Here is an 18130-nt window from a genome sequence, read left to right on the forward strand (position 1 = left end):
ACTGCTGTCAAATCCACCTCTGCCAAACAACGAGCACAGTTTCCGCTTCCGCTGCAAACCTCTAAAATAACAAGCTGTGTTTTTGCCTCTAAAACCTGTGTGTGACTCTGTTTGGAGGTTTCACAATAACAGGAATGTTCCTCCTCCCTCCTCTGCCAGTGGGGCCGTGCAATTACAGCCACAGTGTGGAGGCTGCAGCAGGAAGCTCTCATCAGGTCGTCCTGCAGAGCTGCTTTAAGACTAAAAACTTTGGATCATGTTCAGGATGTCGTTAACTACTTTAGGATCTGCTGGATGTAACAAAGGACACCATTTAAAGTTTGAGCCAAACTCTGGACACCAAAGTTTGGTTTGAGACCCAATTTAAGGTTTTGGACATTGTTTAGGACTGATTTAAGAGCACCTTTGGAAAGGTTTGGATGCTGTTTATGATACTGTTTACAGACCGGTATTTGGAAGAGCAGAGCTTCCCCCACAGCTGCTCTTGTAGAGGACAGAGAGCAGTTTTCCTCTCAGACTGTGTGCCGTCTTCACAATAACAGGCGTGTTCCGTGTCGTATGAGGCGTGCTGATGTGCTGGACAGACAGAGGAAGCATAAAGCCGGAGCTCGAGAGCCCCGAGGCTCGGCCCTCCTCTCTCTATGGTGCCGTGCAATTACAGTAATAGTGTGGAGGCTGGCAGTGTGGAGCGTGAAGCTCTGATCCCGGCTGTGTGCTGATGGAGGTGATGGTGCTGAATACAAAGTGTGGAAGAGGCGAGGCGCCGCGGCCTGAATCCTAACAGACAGAGGAGGAGGAGGGAAAACAGTCCCTCAGAAACCACGAATTCGCTTCCATGTTCGCCACTTTTCCAAAGCGCAGAATGCGTTCAGCATCACAACAACAATCAGCGGCTGCAAACAAGCTGCAGCTGAGAACCGAGCCTCCACATTTCTGCCGCCTCATTAAGGCGGCGCTCACACCCATCGACTCCAAACACCGTCGACACGACGACAGGAAGCTGACCCACGAGGGGAACAACATTAGGACTCAGAGAAGCTTTATGCCAACAGATTACTGAAAGCTTTCTAACCACAGAGCTTTTATCCAGGTTGGTCTCAGTACTGAAGCTCCACAGGCTGAAATCTCCATCTTCATGCTACAAGAAAACTGGAAACTCCTTTGATTAAATGATTAAAAATGACAGTTTAACAGGATGTCTGTTTGTCTTTGTTTGAATATGATCAGTCATACACTGAAGCTTCAGGATGGTCGACGGCGTTTCCTCCTCAAACCGGCGACTTCACAGACAAACGCTCTGCATTAAAGTGTCTTTGAACACCGTAAAGCCTGAAACAGTTTACTGCTCATCAGGTCCGTGTGTGAATCCAACAGTATGCATATTTAGGAAAGGTCGAGTTATCAGAATACCTGTGCTGCAGAGGGGTCACATGCCTCTGACTGTAACGACTGTAAAGAATAAAATCGTTCTGAAAGGATTATGATTGCAAAAATCTTTCCAACAAATGTTTCTATGAAGCTCCGCGGATTAATCTGCTCTTCATATTCTTCATGGAAGTTTCAGGGAAACAGGCAGATTAATAAAAACGATGTTCACCAGGAAAAAGCCTCCGATCAGAGTTTAAAGGCAAATGCAGCTTTTAAATAACATGATTCAGAATTCCTATCATGTCATAAACAGCAGATATCTGACATATCTGACATATCTGTAAGAAGATTGAGGCTCCGTATCATCAAAGTGCTCCTTCAGTGTGCCTTCAGATGTTTTTATGAGCTCTGAGCTGTAGAGCTCTAGCACCCCACCCACCCCACCCCCCACCCCCCAGAAAATAGGTGATTGGTGTTGAGCTTAAACACCTATAGCCCCGCCCCCTCACTGCTAATTGTGGACAGTCAGAAGCAAAACAGATTGAAGTTATATGCAGTATTTGCACTGCTGTCAGAAACAGTCACTGTGAGCTTTTGTGTTACTGTGTGAGTCCCACAGCTGTGGAGCCTCAGCCTGCTTTGTGCTCTGAGGTAATGTCAGTGGCGTGTGGAGGCTTCGATGAGAGAGAAAAGTAAGAGAAGTAAAACAGTCTTTTATTGGACACCTGTTAATGTTAATGACTGGAACCAGAAACACCTGGAACACCTGCCCGCTGTGACCTCAGCAGCAGCGTTACCTGGGAGGGGGGCAGCTCTACGGCTCTCCTGCTGCTGCTGAACGGGTGGACTCCGGCGGCCGTGGCCCTGCCGCCCATCTGAAGGTTGATGGGGGACGTCTGCAGCGGCTCCGAGCTCGCCACCGCCTTCTGTCCGTTAATGTGTGCGGTTACCATGGAAACGGGAGCCTTGGCCGGCACCACGGAGATGGCGATGCCCTGACTGGGAGGCTTGATGAGCGACAGCGGCTTAGTCGTCCCTACAGGACAGCTTCTGACCGCCAGCTTCTGCAGGGAGACAGAGAGAGACAGACAGGTGAGTCAGAGAGAGAGAGACAGGTGAGACAGAGAGAGACAGACAGGTGAGAGAGAGAGGGGTGAGACAGAGGCGTGCTGTCTCTGTGTGAGTGCCTGCAGACTGTCTGTACTCTGAGCACACCTCACTGCTGACACCCTCCTCCTTCTAAAACTACATTTCCCATCAGCCCTGCTGCTGCTGCACACAGAGAGTTCTCTCCTAAATGAAGACGTCTCTGCTGAGGAAAAATAAAGAAGCTGAAACAGGAAACATCACAGAGAAGCTGACAGAGACCGGCAGCTCTCCAGGTGACCAATCAGGACACGATCTGACACGCGTGACCTCACCGCGAACCAGCGGCTGTGACCTGATGTCAGTGGCAGGCTGATGCTCAGTGATGAGCATAAACTGCTCAGCACACAGGAAGCATTAAAGCTGCACTTTAAATAACAGGTTTATTTTTTATTTTCTTTTGATAACATTCATTAAAATGTCTTTTTGAAATTTTTTCAAGAATTTACTCATTTATTTACTTTGTTTCAGTTTTAGGGGTTTTTTGTCTTTTAAATATAATTTTTAAGTATTTATTCTGAATGTTTATAAGTTTTTGTTTTGTCTGTTATTTCCTTTGAGTATCTAATTTGCAATTTATTTTAAATAAAGTTTTATGATTTAAATCTTAACTTGAAACATTTCCCTGGATGAACAGACACGCTGCTCCTGCTAACAGTACTGTTGGCATAAAAACAGAGAGGCTTCCAGGATAGAAAGGAAATCAAACCTGTGTAAAACTCGCAGCATCACTTCCTGTCAGTGAAAACACTCAGATCCCTCCCCCACCTCCGCCTGTAACAGAAGCATCTCCCCCAGCAGGCAGGAGTACCCCCCCCCCTCCCGTTTCACCCTCACACTCGAGGAGAAGAGGCTCTCTAAATATTTCATATTCCATCCGCTGCCCCTTCTCATCCCAGCACCGCCTCAGTCACACATTTCTATGGACTACGGTGTGTGTGTGTGTGTGTGTGTGTGTGTGTGTGTGTGTGGAGGGGGGGGGGGGGGGGGTGCTCTGCAGCTCTGACTTATTCAAACTGAATATTTGGGGGAAACATTACATTTCGGACAGTTTGTCCTCAGGGACTTTCCAGAGCTTCGTCACAACAACAGGTCGCTGACCTGTGCAGGTGTGCCCCGCCTCTCGCCCCTGGCAGCTGGGACAGGCTCTGTATGAGACATGAAGCTTCTGGAACAACAGAAAAATCATTTCTACCTCAGAGTCGAGGCCTCTGCGACTCTCCACGCACCCCCTGCATTTATTCACGTTATTTATCAACTCCCTCCACAATGAGTGCAGCGGGGCCATTGTTTCAGGGGATCAATGTAATCCACAGGCAGCTCGAGCAGCAACCTGCTACGGGGCCCGGGGGCCGCCGCTCGCCATTCAGGGTTTGTTTGAGCCGGGGCACCTCTGATTGTCTCAAAGGTCACTCATTTAAAGGCTCTCCAGGCTGCGGAGCAGAGACTCGTCCCTCCTGGAGGGAGCTGAGGAGAAAGTGAATGAGGTGAGGAAGAAGAGAACGTAAGAGCAGCAGGGATCAGAGAGCGCCGCGATTAAGGTGCTCCGAGAGCTTTTTAGAGCCACCTGAGATTAGACTGAAGACATAAACAATGCCGATAACGTTCACAAACACTTCATAGTAGGACATCCTGTGACAGCAGCTACCAGAAAAGAAATAAAACAGGCACAGCAATGATGAAAAGCCTCGATCGACATCTACAGAAAGTCCAAAGAATAAAGAGGAAACACCTCAGATCACACTGATCTGCCAATTCAATTCAAATCCCAACAGTCGCCTCTATATTGTGAGGTAAAGACCCAACAATGATTCAGAGAAAACCAGGCTCAGCTGGTGGGGCTGAGGGGAGAGAGCCAGGACAGAGGACCCACTGTGGGAGAGAGCCAGAGATTAATAATAACTAATGATTAAATACAGCAGAATAACAAATCTAACAGAACAGATACGGTGAAGTACAAACAGCTTGTACTTTACTGATATTATTACCTGCAGTTCCTCTGCAGTCCAGCAGAGGTGCCACAGTGACTCAGTCCCCATAGACTCCCCTGTTAAATTGTCCAAGCCTAATACAGAAACTGCTTTGGTCTCTCAGCTAATTTACCTTCACAACAGCTGTACATCTGTGTGGCTAATTAGCATTAGCTCCACCCTCTTGTCCAAATATGGTCACTTCTGGCTGAAAAAAAACAACATGGCAGCAGCCAGAAGAAGATCACAACCTAACGGATGATATCCCTCTTTGGTTTTAATTCAGGGAAGACTTCAGTGCCCTCCCTTGAAGAAGTACAATAATCATTAATTAAGCCCGAATTTAGGTTTGACCCTGTAACCTCAGGAGCGACTTTAACCAAACAGAAAAGTCTCAAATGAATATTAACATCTATCAAACTCAGATGTGTTTTTTCTTGGAAATTCAAGCATCAGTCGTCCTGACTGAGCAATCTTTGAAAAGTGAGTAGTCATTTTCTAACATATTTATAGCGCCCACAGCTACAGTTACACAGCCTGTAAATCCTTTTTTATCGTGAGCTGATGGAATGTACTGAGCATCTTTGAAGATCCTGCAGACACCTTTAAACCAGCGCTGTGTCATTAAATGACCTTCCAGGTTCTTCAAACATTTGGGGATTTATCTTCCAGAAAAAGGAGACACTCAGACTTGAATGTAATGACGTATTTCTCGGGAGCTGATATCCTTCTGACTCTCAGATGCAAAGGATTTCCCAAAATGTCAGATAATGGCAGCGCACACTGAACCTGCCCTCGGCATCTTTGAAACTGAGGATGAAATCAAACGGCGTTCCTGCAGCATTCCTTTGAAAAGTGTTTTAACTGATTTGTTTTTTCTTCTACCAAACTGAATCAAGTCTCTCTAATTGACAAACTGATTGCACATGTCGCACCATTGCAGCCCCTCAGCTATCAGGAGGTCTCACTAATCCATGCAGGGTGTGAAAGAAAACGGCACGTCGACAGACAGTGCCTCTTTCTCTTGTGTAACATCGAGCAGGGTAATCGGTCAATAGGTGACGAATAAAGGATTCAGTTCCCCAGTTTTACACTTTTAAGCACCAGAATGGCCCTTTTGAGTGCTGTCTAACTCTTCTGAGAGATGTCTGGAGATCTGGCCTGTGTTGCACTGATTGGTGGATTGCAGTGGAAGACTTTGGGAGGACTCGCTGACCCCTGAGCAGACAGTTTCGCCTCACAGGCAACAATCTGAGAAAGGAAACGTTAACGATGTTTTAAGGTGTCTTAACGAGCCGCTCCTCCAGCTATCTGGCTCGGTTCAATGAGACGCAGCCTGCAGAGACTTTCATCAGCGTCCACTCTCTCCTCACCTTTTATCCACACAGAGCAGCTCTAATGACAACCGGACAGTGTGATGGAGGAAATGGGCTTTCTGATGCATGCCCAATTTTCTGCTTTTGAGAGCCGATGATTCACTTTAGTAAATTCTCTATCTTTAAGCGGGTGTACATCAAAGTGGTGGAAAAGCACCAACTGTCTAAACTGGAGACTGAAACCAATAAACAGTCAAATGAGCACAAAACGACCCAGTAAGCCAAACCGGTTTTCATTTTATCAGCTTCCTATTAGCTACATGTTTAGCAAAGTGTTGTGATTTTAAAAGTTCTAACAACACCAACCGGCCCCCTTCTTGGAGTTTGGACCGAAAAACAGAGGTACTTCCAAGAACTATTAGAACTATGAAGATGTTCATCCAGCCCAAAACCGCCCAATATCCAGGACCTGTCCAGGTTCTTAAATGGAGCTTTGGAACCACAGAACTCTGGGGAAACCTTGAGAGCATTCTTATTGGCAGTGCCAATGCAAATAGAAAATGGTTACTCAAGGATGTGAACTTCTCTAGGGACTACCCCAGTGGATAGATACTGAATCACATTACCAGGACTGGAAGATTCTTCTTGTGCTGGAGAGTATGAATCCTTAAAGAGGAGCTGAAAAAGACCCTAAAAACAGAGTTCTAATAACTACATTCATCTCCACTTCCTGCAGGTTGAACACAAAATGGGTACACAGCTATCAGAACTCTGAAGTTCATCCAGCACAAAAACACCTAAAACCCACTGGAGGAAATAAAAGGGCACTTTGGGACTCACTAGGAGTAACTGCCACCACTGGGGTGGCCCCCCAAAATGAGATGCTTTCAAGGTATTTTCTAGGAACACTAAGGAAACAGCCAACTGCTACCGGGCATAATAACAACTACAACCACAACCAGATGAAGGACAGCTGGTGAATAGAGATGTTTTTTCTTGCCTTGTAGGTTTTATGTGGACAAAGTCGTAGAATGAGGGTAGCATTCTGAAAATGTGTTAAACCCCACAGCTGCAACCATCCAAAGTAGAGGAATCTGATGTGTAGCCTTACTAAACGGCTATACTGCCTTTATTGGTACAGCTCTTCGGACAGTCTGTGCGGTCTTTTGCTTTCTTGTAATCCTGTTTTGGTTGTTGAGATGAAATGTGAGACTACATTTCTCCATCAGCTCCCACCTGGTGTATACTCACTCCTAAAGCAATCATCATACGCTTATATCACCCAAAGGCCCCACAAACGAGGTTTTCAGAACTTTGACAGGATCGAGCTCAAGCACTGCAGATACACAAATAAGGAGAGGACGTCCTTCAGAAATCAATGTTGAAAGAGTTCCTGTGGTACTGCTGTTACGTGAGGAGTTTAAGACTGTTTTTACATCCCTGATGATATTTAATTCAATTCAATTCAATTTTATTTATATAGCGCCAAATCACAACAAACTGTCGCCTCAAGGCGCTTTGTATTGTGGGTAAAGACCCTACAATAATACAGAGAAAACCCAACAGTCAAAACGACCCCCTATGAGCAGCACTTGGCGACAGTGGAAAGGAAAAACTCCCTTTTAACAGGAAGAAACCTCCAGCAGAACCAGGCTTAGGGAGGGGGGGGTCATCTGCCGCGACCAGTTGGGCTAAGGGGAGAGAAAGACATGTTGTGGAAGAGAGCCAGAGATTAATATCAATTAATGATTAAATGCAGAGTGGAGTATAAACAAAGTAAATAAGGTGAATGAGAAACAGTGCATTATGTGAACCCCCCAGCAGACTAGGCCTATAGCAGCATAACTAAGGGATGGTTCAGGGTCACCTGATCCACTAACTATAAGCTTTATCATAAAGGAAAGCCCTCAGACAAATTTTAATAGCTCTCCAAATCTTCGGACTTCCTGTTTTTTCCTGTGTTTCTGCTTGATAGCCCAAAATAAACGGGATCTCTGGAGCTGCGATAATGTAAGATCATTTAGAATTTTTCATCGTGTTTCTGTTCAAAGGCGTTGATATAATCGATACAGTTTCACATTTTGAGATTTTTACAGGTTTCTACTGCAATAAAAGACTTTTCTGTGAGCATTAGAGAAGTCACAGCACTACAAGCTGCTTTACACCATCCTCCACTTTGGTTTCAGTCACCTTCAACCACCACAACCAGCTGATTATTCTACACGTACCGAAGTTTCTGCTCAGCTTTAACTACGATCCTAACAGCTGCCGGAGTTAGCATGTGCAAACAGAGGCCATTGAGTGAGGATAACCAATCAGCCAGCATGTATTAGGACACATATATACAGGATATATATCAATACTGGATCTGCAACAGCTAAAATAAATCCGGGCTCAGGTTGGAGCTGTTTTGAAGAAACTTTGAGTTGGAATCCTGGATCAATAAAGTGAAAATTAAATGTCAGGAAACAGAGTCAATAGGACGGCTTTTCTTTGGAGGAAATCATCCGTGTCCTGTAGAGCTTCACGCTGACTTATGTATTGTAATCAGAATTTATCACACAGCATGAACGCTGCTAGAATAAAGTTACTGATTGGGTTTAGAGAAATGGTTAAAGGACATCTTGTTAAAACCAAAATAATGAACATATATTCAGATCGAGCATGATTATGGCCTTCAGACCGATTACAGCAAATTTATGAAGAACAGGAACTCGTTCCTCGACTCTTGAAGTTAGATTAAAAACATCCAGGAGGAGAACAGGTTGTGTTAATCATGAGATTTAGAAGTTAATAATTAATCACCTTTTCCTCGGTATTGTCCTCCATGTATGATGAGATTAGCATTAAAACCCAGAAATGTTTGGTGCACTGAAAGAACGAAGGACTGTTTTTATTCTTACATAATGAATTTCCTCCATTTGTAAAGTTTGGGAAAAACATCAGAATGTTTTATTTGCTGCTCGTCTGGTTCTGGTTCCTTTTCCTAAATAATGGTGTCTTGTAATGCTGTCTGGGCTTGGCATATTTATGCAGGAAGGAACAATAAAAATCAATCAATAAACTGGGAGTGAGACAGCAGCATGTGGGTGTTTCTGTCTGTTTATGGAGATGGTGGTTACCCATCACCTCTGGGGAATTTATAGTTGGGCCGGATGATGTTTTGACAATCTGGTTTTAGAGGTTTTTTTTGGTTTGTTTTTTTACAGTCCAGAGATGCCTTTAGGTATGGAAGAGATGCAGAAAACAAAGCCCTACCATTGATCACACACTTGTTTTTATTTATGAATGCACGCCTGGGTTGGTTTTTGTTTTGGAGGGAGCAGCGGTTGGTCAATCAGCGTTCCCGTCCCCACTGATCTCCTCTGTTCTTTCCTGGCTGAAGAAAGATCGATACTTGAAACTTTGGGAGAGCTCCCAATGGAAGTGCTCGAGACAGACAAGTCAGCTGGAACCAGCTTTCCAGGGGGGGGGTTGGCGGGTTGGCGGAGGTCAGCTGATGGCTCCATGTGACATGAAGGAACCGAGTTTAAAGGGGAACGTTTCAGAAGGACCATTTTCACTCCTTTTTTTTCTGTGGAAGAAAAAGTTGTTCTCCAGCTAAAAGATTATATCTACTGTTCATACTTCAGTGACTCCTGGAGCTGTTCCTGAAATGGAGTGTTTCCATTTTAACACGGGAGTCCATGGGGACCGACTCACTGCTGGAGCCTCTGGTGGACGTTAGAGGAACTGCAGGTTTTGATGGACAGCAGGAAGCATCAGCGTCTGGAGTTGGAAAATGGAGCTCATGTTCAAGTGCCAAAAACTCCACCCTCTGATCTAAAAACAGTCAACCAACATGGGGGCAGCCAGCATGCAGTGTGCCTACAGTAATCATTTATATACAGGCTATGGTGGCACCAGATTGGATGTTTACTACAACAAAATATCTGTTTCTTTGTATTTGTTGTTGTTTTCAGTATTTTTTTTTGGTTTCCATATTGATCTGAGAGAGTACTGATGCACTAAAATCTTCCTGACCCAGTGATGCTCTTTTCCTTCAAATAACGACCTTCAAACAAGACCAAAACCACCAACGCTGTGAAACAAAGATGAGTGTACGCCCCACATGAAGCTGGACCGATTTCCATCTGGATGCAGACCGAATGGGAAGTTAAACATTAAACAGCTACAACAGTTATTCCTCCACTTCCTCTCCTGTTTCACTGTAACGTCTTCCCTCGACTCTAAGAAAGAAAAAGAGTGTGGTGCATTCGAAGGAACAAACTGGAGGGGTGAAGTTTATTCTGCATTAGTCAACACTTGTTTTCTTTCTAATCTCTCATTCAGCAGTTAAATCGATCTCTGCGAGCACGCCGTCTCTCTCCACTCCACTGGCAGAATTTAATTGAGAACACCGCCGCCTGCTCCACGGCCACAGCTAAGGTCACTGCCGGCGCTGCTGATCCGGCGAGCGGACCGGATTATCCACACTCATTATGTACTCGGGTTTGATAGTGGGCCTTTGAGATAACGGGCCTGCTGAAAAACACATTAGTAGCTGTTCAGATTTCCATCAGTGCAGCTGCCAGACGTTTCCTTTGTTTACACGCCATTTACCAGTGAGGCTCTTCAGGCCGGGAAGGTGGCGAGGAGACGCACGGCTGCAGTTTGGCCTTTTCCCTTCCAGTGAGACAGAAACACTCACACACACACTCCACTGGAATAATACCACCTTAAAAAAGGACATAAAAGCATCCAGAATCCCACCATGGGGTCCATTTAGAGGAGGGTCCAGAGTGTTCAATGCCATCCAGGAGGCAGGCTGTGACTGTGGTCATCTCATCTCTACTGAGACCCCCAGTCTGAGGAATCCAAACTTTCAAAATAAAAGCTTTTAGTAGAAGGAAGGAAAACAGATAAAACTTTAACAGGTTTAGACTGACTTCCAGATTTCCAAACCCAGAATCATTCCAAAGGGATTATTCCAGCTTTATTAGGACAGATTAGATTTTACATGTGGCACAGAAAGATCATCCAGGTGAAACCACCTCAGATAAAAGATTCTGACTGAAGCAGAGAAAATGTTCACAGATCAGAACCTCCAAAGTGTCTTTGGCTGCAGTCGTCGGGTAAATGGACTCCTACCAGCTCGCCCCTGGCAGCGGGACAGCTTATCAACAGGGGCACACAGGACAGAGTCTGGACCCTCGCCCACGGTTTGGCAAAAGGAGCCCCCGCCGCCCCACACACACAGGTGTATGCTCAGCCAGCAAATACAGCGTGGAAATACGGCCACTGGGTGGCTGCGACCCAGCAGGGAAAACACCTGCCCTCTCCATCGGGAGGGGACCTGATCATCATCTGGTCCTGTCAGGTGGAGGTGAGACCTGTCCTAACCTTTCAGTGTCACAGCAGATATGAAGCTGAAGCTCACAGCCGGGTTCATCACCCTCTGATTCATCACCAGGACGAACACAAATGAGGGCAGCAGACACCAACGTAAACGATCACATAATTACACCTATCACACATCACATGCAGACCATATCAATAACATATCAAGGACAACACAGGCTCAGTTTCAAACTAATTTCATTCAAATTTAAGAGCAATCAGAGGAGAAGGTTTCAGCTGGTCCGCTGTAACCAGCTGTGGGAGTCGTCCCCCTCCCTCTGTGAGCACAGACCGTACTCACTGCGGTTTTATGTCTGTCCTCAGACAAAAGGGAAGCAGCCCAAGTCAAGATTTATGTGTTCAAATCAATTAAAATTTGGTTCACATCCACAAGGTCAACAAGGTCAACTTCACGAGTTTTCTGGTCCAAAACTGACAAAAAGCTTTATTTATAACTTAGGAACTGTGACTTGTACCAACTGTGGAGTGTACTGTCAACATATGGAAGGTGCCATACAAAGATTTGAACTACTCGTATTCAAATTATTTTGACCTCTGACCTCTCCTTCAAGGTAAATAGTTTGATCTGAAGGTCAAAGTGATAATGATGCTGCACAGAGCTGTTTCATACTGCCTGTTTGTACTGACAGCATAGAGGCATATAGGGAATGATATAAGAGGATCCTAAATATCACATTATAGTTTGCACCCAAATATCAGGTCACCTTTGACCTCTGACCTCACTTCTACAGTTCACACCTGCCGTTTTTACCTTTAGAGGAAGTGTCAGGAGAGAGGGCGAGCTGGTTAATCAGAAATATTCTGCAGAGTAATATCATCACTCATAAACTCGATCACTCACGTCAGTGCCTGTTACCGATCACCTGATCACATGATGTTTATAAGACAATTGTATTTCCTGCCCACAGAGGGCGCTGCCTCGGTGGCCGTTCTTGTTCTTCACCGACAACCTTTCCAAGAGCTTTGCTAAAAACTCAGGAACCACAGGCAGATTCAAACGAACAGCTGACGGTTTCAGCGTGGACGTGAAAACCTGGATCCTCTCAGCAGATACGGAGCTCAGTCTTTGGTCCTTCGCCCTGTTCAGAGTCACTCCTGTTCAGACTAGTTTGTCTTTTAGGCACGACGTCTTCATGAAGGTGAAGACTCTAAAACATGAAACCAACTCATTGAGCTCATTAAAATCGATCCAAGCCTGGTTTCAGTGTTTTAGTCGGTGCTGTCACCACATCTGGCTTAAAAATGCTCAGCTTGAGGCTTCGCTAGCCAATTACAGAGTCTATAATTTCATGTTATTCAGCCCTCCTGAGCATCATTAGTAATTATCAAAAGATCAATAAGTGACTCCAGTTGATTAACTCAAGTCATTAAAGCAGTTTCATGTAGTTTTAAATGAAAGCAGTCTTCTGTTTGTCCCACCTGATGTTCAGCGTTTGTTTTTTACCTTTAAAAGGCAGAAAAATCCATGAAATCGAACTGAGGCAGTCATGCTTCAGAGGATCGGAGACCATGTCTCCATGCTTCAGCAGAGCTTCAGCACTGCTCCTCCTCCACCGCCGCTGCCTTCCAGCTGATAACAATCACATTAAAATGTTCATTATGTGGCCGGATGGGGACCTTGGCCAAACCGTGCGACGCAGTGCCTCATTTCCTCTAGTCTGATCATGTGGTCAGTCTCCGCCCGTCACACCGTCAGCGGACAATAAATCCATTTAAATGCAAATCAAACACGCCCCGAGTCTAATTTTCCCGTGTAGCTCGGACTTCATTGGAATGTGACAAGCTGCTGATCCCAAAGCAGGAAACGTCCAAAAGAAGAGCTGAAACGATTAATCAGCTTATTGGCTGGTGGATCGATGAGTAATTAAACCCTGGGAGATGACAACTGTTCTCTGTTTGTAACTGTCAGCCACATAAATATTCACATTTAAATGCCTTTCATTTGATTTTTAAACCCACCAACCTACAGAGTGAAGACGACCTGCTGAGGATCAAACTGAGCATCGGAGTGATGAAGACGGTGACTGAACGTGGCTGTTGGTGCCAGACGGGCTGGTCTGCTGATCTGCTGGGGTTTCCCCACAAACATCTCTGGGTTTACAGAGAAGGTCTGAAAAAGAGAAAGTATCCAGCAGCAGCTCTCTGGGTGAAAATGCCTTGTTGATGTCCGAGGTCAGAGGTCAAAGGAGTATGGACAGACTGCTTCAAGCACAAGGATGGCAACAGGAACTCAAATAATCCCTTGTTACCACCAATCTATGCAGAAGAGCATCTCTGAGCACAGATGGGAGCAGATGGGCTGCAGCAGCAGAAGACCACACTGGGTGCCACTCCTTGTATCAACGTTCAGGCTGCTGGTGTGATGTGTGGGGGAGACTGTTTTTTAGCATAATTTGGGCTCCTTAGTACCAGCTGAGCACCATTCAAACATCTACCTGAGTGATGCTGCTGACCACGTCCGTCCCTTTGTGACCTCAGTGTACCATCTCCTGTCGGTAACTCACCGTGGCACAAAGCTCAGACTTCTTGAACTGACACTGAGTCACAGATGTGTGAAGAATGTCTCCTGATGAATCTGAGCCATGAACAATTAAAGCAGCTCTGAAGGGTAGCAGTGAGCTGTACCAAATGAAGGCGGTGAGTGTATAAATATATCAAAAGAAAGAGCTTCCAGCGACGCTTGTCTCGGTCACGTGATAGGTTACCGCTAAAATTCAACTCACAGTCTTCACTGGTTCCCGTGCCTGGGAAAGGCCTTTACACACTGGACGTGTAAATTTCACGCGTTAAGAATATTTTTTGGACTCGCCTGTTCTTAATGCAGCTGTTCACACTGACCGCGTCATTTCAGAGCGCGAATTTGCAGCATTTATTTTTTCAGATCAAGTTTGATTTTTCTGACTTTGTCAAGTGAACAAAAAGATCTGACCAATCAGAGCGCTGCATTTTGCAAAATGTGAGCGTGCACCCATACACTGAACATACAGCGACGTGGGAACAGTATAATCATACTGTTTTACCTCCGACACACAGCTACATGGTGCTCCGGGTCAGTCGGCTCTCTGAAACTATTCTCGGCCTCCTCAGATGTGATCCCAGCTCTGCCAACAAGAGCTCAGACTTCCCACTGAAATCGTGAAACGTGCAAAAGAGGACGTGATGCAGCTTCGACTCCGGGATCAAACCATGAAACTCCCCCTGCTGCTGCTTTCTCATAAGTTGGATGAACCCAGAATCTCTGTTTCAGGACCTCATTACATCATCGCTTGGTGTCACCTTCATTTTCTTCACAGAGCATTTTATGAGGATGATTTATTCACAAAAACCCAACGTGTCTGGTGAGTAACGAATGTGTCTCCTAATATAATTTTTAAAAATTACAATTATAATTTTATATATAAGCAGCGGCCCTCCACTGAGAGATGACAGAGCCAGCAGTGGCCCCCAGGTCATTTGAGTTTGAGACCCCTGACATAAAGTGAAGACACTGTTGGTCAGTGAAGGAACTAGTATTATAGTTACTATATTGGTATCCTAACCAGTCTTCCAAATATGGCCACTTGTTCCAAAACACCAACATTTACACTTTAAAATGTGGCGTCCAAAGTGGGAGCCTCCTTCCATCTTTCACATACAGTCTGTGGTCCATCAGCTGAACTGACTGAGCTTTTCCTCCTCTGCACGAGCCTCTGAATCCTGCTCTAAATGAATGCGTGGTGCTGATTATGGCTCCGTAACAAGCACAGAATCAGTCACAGTTTCACTGCAGAGAAAGATAAAAGTGTTTACTCAGTAAATGAACCCAAAGACACAAACTTTAAGTATACAAACGGTGACAATACCTCTTGAATCGATCTGCAGCAGCGGCTCTAATCACCGCGTTTCTGCGGCGGCCTGCTGCCTTCGGCGTCTTTGATTTCTGCCTTTTTTTATACACAGGAGAGAAAAACAGGAAATCTCAGCAGCAGCTCCGAACTCTGATTTGTTTATCATCTCAATTAACTTTTCAGCAAAAGTGCCCAGAAGATATTTCTCCGGCTGAATGCCAAAGCAGAAACAGAACTGAGTCGAGCCTGCTGCGAGTCTCCGGCTATCACCGCCGTCCTCGCCGAGGTTTCAATCGCCTGTCTTTGCTAATTGGGTTTTCAGAAGTGACAGAGCCGCCGTGCTGCTCGCATCAATGTGAGATCATAAAAATGTGTCTCCTTTTTAATGTGATTTACTGAAACGTGATCGAAGCTGCCCGCTGTTCTCACCGCGGCACCTCTCCATGCAAAATAAAAGATCAAATCTCACCCCTCCCGCTCTTATTACGACTTAAACGGCGTGTCGGCTCAGCTCGTGTGACTTCACACTGAAGGGATGTCTGTTCAGGATTCCTGCCTTTATTTCCCTCCTGCAGCATCACACTACAATGTTGCTATAGAGACTCGGTCACAGCAGCAGCCCGCAGCCGGAGAGCTGCTACGTAAATGAAAACAAGACGAACGCAGATCAACTCAAGAAGAAGCAGCAGCCTGATTTCACCCGATCCTCCCGGGTCTGTAAAAGACTCGCAGGTCAGACCTCCTGGTTTTAATACACCCAGAGGTGAGGGCTCACCTCACCATCCACAGCGAGGACGAGGCCCAACAGGCGAGCTTTTATACTGAAGGGACATCTGTGCTTCCTGTCCCAGTTCCAGGCCAGATCCAAGATCAGAGTAAGAGCAGTGCGGGCACGTGGACCTGTCTTTAACTGGACCTTTATTCATCCAAAACATAGCCTGGATATAAAAGATGGAGGTAACCACTGTGGGTTCTGATCTCTGTGCAGAAACTAACAGGTGGAGTTTGTTGGAGACAGATGTGAACATGTGGATGAGAGGGTGGAGTCAAAGTGCCTATTGTGCTAAAGTGTCACTGAGAAAAAGTGGACTAAACATCTGGAATGTTGCAGTACTTTAAGCTGCATTCAGGTTCACTAATGCAGATCATTATTACTGCACAGCTACATTAGCCCTGATGATGATGAGGAGACGTTTCACCTCCTGCAGCTGAAAGCATCTCCTGTGCTTCTGGGTTCCCTCAGCTTTTGGAAACACGGTGACACCAACATGTTCCCTGCAGTGAAAGCCGTCATCTGTACGTAATGTTGGATACAGACAGGCACAGGTTCCCTCTGAGCGCCTCTTTAACCCGGATCTGTTCATGTGGGTCAAACTGGTGCCATTAAAAGAAGCACAGTTATCGGTCAGCAGCTCCTGATTGTAATGAACCCGTCTCAGTTAGAACTGGATTACTAAAACTAATAAAAGCCTAAAACTGAAGACCCTGAAGCTCGTTCTCAATGGTCTTTTTTGATTTTCCCATTACAGTCCACATCCTTTAATTTCTCACAGAATGATGAATTAAATCTCCCCGGTAACATTAATCCCATTGGAAAAAGGTTTCAAAGCTTCTCATGATTGGTTCACCTGTGAAAACCGAGCGTCTTTAATCTCCCATCCTCGTCCCTCAGCGTTTATCGGAGGCCAAACAAAATCACAGAGTGAAGCAGGAACGATCTGAATGTCATTGAGAAGAAATGTGGCTCGGGGTCGTCGCTTTAATGAAGACATTTATTTGCCGAGCGAACGGCTCGCACCTTCAGCGAGAGCGGAGAATATTGACCAGCGGCGGCAACCACCACATACCTCTGAAAGGTCAAACTCTATATTAAAAAATGAAGAGCCGGAGAGAAATTATAGAGCCGCTGCTGCGTCCACTGATCATCTCAGCTCTGCTCTCCTAATCGCAGATAATAAGAGGATGAAAAATGGCAGAAGGAGCAGCAGTAGACGTTATTGGTGCTGATTAAATGGCCGGTTAGCGTCTGAATGAGCAGGTCGGGCTGGAGCTCGGCCATGTTCACACCGAGGAGTGAAAATCAGACCTTTTCTAAACATGATGTGGGAAGCCCAGCGGAGGAACGATGAGGACTAGCCTGAAAAGTCCCAAAGGAAGACTGTGCTGTCAGAAACGTCTGATGGAAACTGCCTCCCACGAAAACCTGGATGCTCAGGAGAGGTGAAGGTCTGGACTGCTCTTCACTAACAGCTCTGACTGCGGTTTGTGTTACAAATACTCGAGTATCTGGATATCAGATTCTTTAACACTTGGTGATTGGCTGGTTCGATTTCCTGTCCTCACTTACTAAAGCAGGATGAGGTTATGCATCAGTTTCCAAACACGAGCTGTTTGAGCAGGTTAAATCTGTTCTTTGTTGTTGTGCTTCCATTTAAATGTGCTTCAAACAAGTTTGTGTGTGGTCAAATTATGAATCAAATCACGATCTTTGCTGCTCTAAAGTCTTCAGCATGGACCTCATCAGCGTTATTTGATCGATTTTTGTCCATTTGCATCTGTGGCATCCCCAAAAACATTTGAACGGATATCTAAGTTTCCTTTCAGAGCGCTGAGGTTCTGACCCACTTCACAAAGTCCGTGTTCTGGCTCACGGCTGATGCAAGAGAGGAAAACGGGCAAAAATGAAGTCATTTCAAACCATGATTTAGTCATTTGATGGCACAAATTATTAATCTGAGGGAGCGAATCAGGTCATTTCAGAGTAAGAGCTGCTAAATTAAAGCTAGTAAAAGTTCTTTAAAGGGACTGATTTGAAATTTGAAGGGACAAATGATTTATTCAAAGAGCTGATTTCTGAAGTGAGGAGCTCTGCTGTTGAGTCATAACTGCTAACGTGGCCACACCTGAGCACCGATTACATCTTTACTTTATACCTGTGCAGTCATCTTTAACACTCGGTAACAGATTCACCCTTTGCTCTTTGGGTTAAACTCTGTTTTTAAAGTTCTGCACATGTAAACAAACTAAAAATATATATTTTTGCTTTTGTGCTTCAGTGACTTTACAAATCTGTCATGTTCCTGAATAACAGCAGGTACAGCTT

At 45.3% G+C, this 18130-nt stretch overlaps 1 protein-coding gene across 2 annotated transcripts in view; it reads right to left on the bottom strand.

Moving 5' to 3' along the window:
* Window positions 1–18130, bottom strand: part of phf21b (PHD finger protein 21B) — a 95553-nt gene that overhangs the window by 16589 nt on the left and 60834 nt on the right. For both annotated transcript variants that reach the window (XM_030720060.1, XM_030720059.1), the window contains exon 3: window positions 2166–2432. In XM_030720060.1, the coding sequence (XP_030575920.1) occupies window positions 2166–2432 (267 nt within the window). The remainder of the gene's footprint in view (window positions 1–2165; window positions 2433–18130) is intronic.

This window comes from Archocentrus centrarchus, chromosome 23 (genome assembly GCF_007364275.1).
Source record: "Archocentrus centrarchus isolate MPI-CPG fArcCen1 chromosome 23, fArcCen1, whole genome shotgun sequence".
In the NCBI taxonomy this organism is placed as follows: Eukaryota; Metazoa; Chordata; class Actinopteri; order Cichliformes; family Cichlidae; genus Archocentrus; species Archocentrus centrarchus.